Source organism: Quercus lobata, unplaced genomic scaffold (assembly GCF_001633185.2).
Source record: "Quercus lobata isolate SW786 unplaced genomic scaffold, ValleyOak3.0 Primary Assembly Scq3eQI_331, whole genome shotgun sequence".
NCBI classification, from domain to species: Eukaryota; Viridiplantae; Streptophyta; class Magnoliopsida; order Fagales; family Fagaceae; genus Quercus; species Quercus lobata.
Window position 1 is genome coordinate 91934 of NW_022154725.1, and position 4532 is coordinate 96465.

Here is a 4532-nt window from a genome sequence, read left to right on the forward strand (position 1 = left end):
TCCCAAACAACAGAACATGACCACGAATCCAGCTGGCCTCATATTCCCAACAGCGTTAGCTTTTCTTATACCCACAAGTATTTCCAGCACAGCAAAATGAAAAAGAAAAAGAAAAAGAAAAAATACAAACAACAGGAACAAAATTACAGCAACCCAAAAAGAAAAAAAGAAAAAAACAAACAAAAGGAAGAACAAGAACCACCTCAAAAAGAAAAAAGCAGAGAAAGACCTCAATGAAAAAGAAGTTCAATCAAACCCCAAATAAATTTTTTTTTTCTATGCCTTTTCCCACTTCTCAAAGGGCATCACATAATGCAACAACAACAACAACAAAAATAGCAACACCAAACACCAAACACCAACAACACCGAATTTAGCAAACCTTGAAGCAAACACTTTTACACTTAAAAAAACCTTAATCATACCTTAACAACTCTCTAATCAGCACTGAGAAAGTGAGAATTTTTCCATGCTCATGTGGGTTTTTGAGTATTTTAAGGTTTGAGGTTATTTATTTTTCATCACCAAATCTAACAAACTCTAAAATCAACTGGGAAAAAAAGAGAGAGACCAAACTCATCAATGGCTTCAAGTAGCAGAGCTACACACTCACACAGCACCAAAACCAACAGTAACACCAACAATAGCGAAGCTCAAAACATGAGGCTTCAACAAAGTGAGTCCACAATCCCCAAAGCCATTGCACAGTACCCAGTGGATGCTCGTCTTCACGCTGTGTTTGAACAGTCCGGCGAGTCAGGTAAGTCCTTTGATTACTTTCAGTCCATTAGAACCACAACAGACTCAGTAACTGCGGAAGAGATGGGAGCTTACTTTTCTAAAATCCAAAGGGGAGGTCATATCCAACCTTTTGGTTGTATGATTGCTGTAGACAAAGTTTCTTTCAGTGTAATTGCTTATAGTGAAAACGCACGCGACATGCTTGCTCTTTTGCCTCAGTCAGTTCCCAGTTTAGAAAAGCCTGAGATTTTGACAATTGGGACTGATGTGAGGACGCTCTTCACGAACTCCAGCTCTGAATTGCTTGAGAAGGCGCTTAGAGCTAGGGAAATTACGTTGGGGAACCCGGTTTGGATTCATTCCAAGAATTGTGGGAAGCCCTTTTACGCGATTTTGCATAGGATAGATGTTGGGATTGTGATCGATTTGGAACTTGCAGGGACTGAGGACCCAGCTCTGTCGATTACCGGGGCGGTTCAGTCACAGAAGCTGGCTACCCAGGCGATCTCTTCGTTGCAGTCATTACCTGGTGGGGATATTAAGTTATTGTGTGATACTGTGGTGAAGAGAGTGAGGGAGCTTACTGGGTATGATAGGGCTATGGTGTATATGTTTCATGAGGATGAGCATGGTGAGGTTGTGGCAGAGAGTAAGAGGCCGGATTTGGAGCCATATATTGGGTTGCATTATCCGGCCACGGATATACCTCAGGCCTCGAGGTTTTTGTTACAGCAGAATAGGGTTAGGATGATTGTGGATTGTCATGCCATGCCGGTTAGGGTGATTCAGGCTGATTGGCTTGAGCGGCCTTTGTGCTTGGTTGCTTCAACGCTTCGTGCTCCTCATGGCTGTCATGCTCAGTATATGGCTAATATGGGCTCGACTGCCTCATTGGCAATGGCGGTTATTATCAATGGAAATGATGAGGAAGGAGTTGGTGGGCGGAGTTCAATGAGGTTATGGGGTTTGGTGGTTTGTCATCACACTTCTGCTAGGTGCATTCCATTCCCTCTTCGCCATGCTTGTGAGGTCTTAATGCAGGCTTTTGGACTCCAATTGAATATGGAGTTGCAATTGTCATCACAGAGGTTGGAGAAACGTGTTTTAAGGATGCATACCCGCTTGTGTAATATGCTTCTTCGTGACTCACCTACTGGGATCGTTACTCAAGGGGCTGGTATTATGAAATTTGTGAATTGTGATGGGGCAGCCCTCTACTATCAAGGAAAGTACTACCCTCTGGGTGTGGCCCCAACTGAGGCCCAGATAAAGGACATAGTAGAGTGGTTGTTGGTTTTCCATGGAGATTCCACATATTGGAGCACAGACAGTTTGGGTGTTGCTGGGTACAATGGAGCAACCTCACTTGGAGATGCAGTTTGTGGAATGGCTGTTGCTTATATCACAAAAAGGGATTTCTTGTTCTGGTTCCGGTCCCACACTGCAAAAGAGATCAAATGGGGTGGCGCAAAGCATCACCCTGGGGACAAGGATGATGGGCAGAGGATGCAGCCGCGCTCTTCTTTCGAGACATATCTGGAAGTGGTAAAAAGCCACAGCTTGCCATGGGAGAAACCAGAAAAGGATGCAATCAACTCTCTGCAGCTTCTTCTGCGAGACTCATTTAGAGATGCTGAGCTTGGGGACATGGAGTTGCAAGGTATGGATGAACTCAGTTCGGTTGCAAGAGAAATGGTCAGGTTGATAGAGACTGCAATTGCTCCTATATTTGCTGTAGATGTCGATGGCTGTATAAATGGGTGGAATGCAAAGGTTGAAGAGTTGACAGGGCTCTTAGTTGAAGAAGCTAAGGGGAAGTCTTTGGTTCGTGATCTTATTTATAAAGAATACGAAGAAACAGTAGAGAAGCTTCTTTCTCGAGCTTTAAGAGGTAGTCGATTCACACATAATGTCTTTGTTCCTGCCAATTTTAAAAGTTTAATAAGGGGGTTGTATTGGCATCCTGTAGAAATGTTTTGGTCCAGTTCATTCTGTATTGCATTAAAAGGCACAAAGAAAACCATTGATCTTAAAATAATTACAAAAAATGAGTTCTTTGTTGACAATAAAAGCTGCAAGTATGTTGCATTAATTTTGATTTTTTTTTGAATTTGAAGTGCATGTTGCGGATTAGATTTAAAGCAAGAAGTTGCTTACTTTCTCTACATATGCTGTGATGGCTTTGTTTGAATGGGATGTCCTAAATTCCATCAGTTGACCATTATATGTTAGCTTGCCTCTTAAATTATTCTTCCCATTTGACAGAGTAAATTTGTAATTTGCCAAAAGTTTAGTTGTTGCTTGTGCTGTGTCAATATATTTGCATTGTATCTGCAAGATATTAGGACATTTGAAACCATCCCTTACTATAAGTAGGTTTTACTAAAAAGTTGAAGTTTCCACTATGTTCTCCTTAAAAAAACCTAATGGATGCCCTATCATGCGGTTGCTGATCATGTTGCTAGCATCCTGACATGGAGAGTGGCATGATGTCCAATATACATAAGAAATGCCAACACAGTGACGAAACTAAAATAGACCTGAACATGATGTTGGTGTTAAAAAATGGATTCTTGTGCCAAGAAGAGAAAGAGAAAACCATTAATCTCCATGTTTTAGGGGTTGGAATGTTAGAATCTTATTCTTACTATTGGTTTACAATATATTGATTAGTATCCGAGTTTAGAAGCAACCTTCTATCTGTTGATACATAATATTTAGTATTTGCCTTGGATGGGAGTTGGTTTTGATAACATTTTGTATATCACTTTAGTTTAATCAATGCAGGTGAAGAAGATAGGAATGTAGAGATAAAACTGAGGACATTTGGCCCTGAGCATCATAAGAGGGCTGTATTTGTGGTAGTCAATGCTTGCTCTAGCAAGGATTACACAGATAATATAGTAGGAGTTTGTTTTGTTGGTCAGGTGAGTGTTATACATTTAATAAATTTTCACGTCGTTCATTCTTTAAATTCTTCATGTAAACAATCCCATTTATACCGGTATTTCTAATCCCATGTATACCACATCTTGTCTGTTTCTAGTCAAACAGTAAGTACAACGACTTTCGCAAAAAGGGGCTGGACCACTATGGGTTGCTAAGACAGCTCCTCCCCACGGTTGCACAAACATCCTCTGCCCAACATGTCAGTGCAGTTGATGTGGACGAGCAAGGCAGCAACCCAAAAAGGAAGCGACTGTCTCACACCGACACCTCAAGCGTGAAGAAGAGGAAAGCTGTGTCCTTTGCCAAAGGTCACAAAATTTTGGTCTCTATGTCTGATAAACTTGATAATGAAACCTTGTTCGAGGCCACTGAAAAATTAGTAAAGGCTGAATGGAGGGAAGCTTTCGTCAACTTCACTTCGGATAGACGACTGGGCTGGATCAAGTATCTGACTAGGTCATCCTAGGGGAGTTTGTTCAGTTGCTTGTATGGCTTAGTGGGGGCACATTGTATTGTGCTAAGGAACAATTATGTAAATTATATTTGAATATGCATGTTAATGACCGCACTATTTGGTGTTGGGTTTTTTTTTGTTTGATTAGGAAGTTTTAGGATTGGTGGTTTATTGTTCCTGGCTATTATAGTATTTTGGTTTCGAGCATCAAATCAACTTTTAGGGCTTTTGCTTAAAAGAAAGAAGAAAAATTGAAACTTGTTTGGTGCTTGTATTGACTCAGAATGTTACTTTTTGTATCTCATTGAATGTGTAAGTTTTGGATTTGGGGTGGACAACTTAAGTGAATTGCTGTTTAAGGTGGAAAAAATGTATTCAAAATTTTGTG

The 4532-nt window shown here is 40.7% G+C and overlaps 1 protein-coding gene across 3 annotated transcripts; it reads left to right on the forward strand.

Annotated features, from left to right (window-relative positions):
* The first annotated feature begins 206 nt into the window (after positions 1-206).
* LOC115973147 (phytochrome B-like) lies at positions 207-4306 on the forward strand. 3 transcript variants are annotated; one of them, XM_031093391.1, is made up of 4 exons: positions 207-2401; positions 2480-2632; positions 3529-3668; positions 3788-4306. In XM_031093391.1, the coding sequence occupies exons 1-4, from the start codon at positions 583-585 to the stop codon at positions 4154-4156; spliced, it is 2481 nt and encodes an 826-aa protein (XP_030949251.1). In that variant the 5' UTR covers positions 207-582; the 3' UTR covers positions 4157-4306. The 3 variants fall into 3 exon arrangements, with proteins under 3 accessions (XP_030949251.1, XP_030949250.1, XP_030949253.1); XM_031093390.1 differs by having other exon boundaries at positions 207-2632; XM_031093393.1 differs by lacking the exon at positions 3788-4306 and having other exon boundaries at positions 207-2632; positions 3515-3594.
* Positions 4307-4532: the final 226 nt, after the last annotated feature.

Bases quoted from the DNA above. Each gene is read 5' to 3' on its own strand.
- LOC115973147 (XM_031093390.1), top strand. From the start codon at position 583: ATGGCTTCAAGTAGCAGAGCTACACACTCACACAGCACCAAAACCAAC. The intron at 2,633-3,528 runs GTAGTCGATTCA...TAATCAATGCAG, and splicing joins TCTTTCTCGAGCTTTAAGAG to GTGAAGAAGATAGGAATGTA. The intron at 3,669-3,787 runs GTGAGTGTTATA...GTCTGTTTCTAG, and splicing joins GAGTTTGTTTTGTTGGTCAG to TCAAACAGTAAGTACAACGA.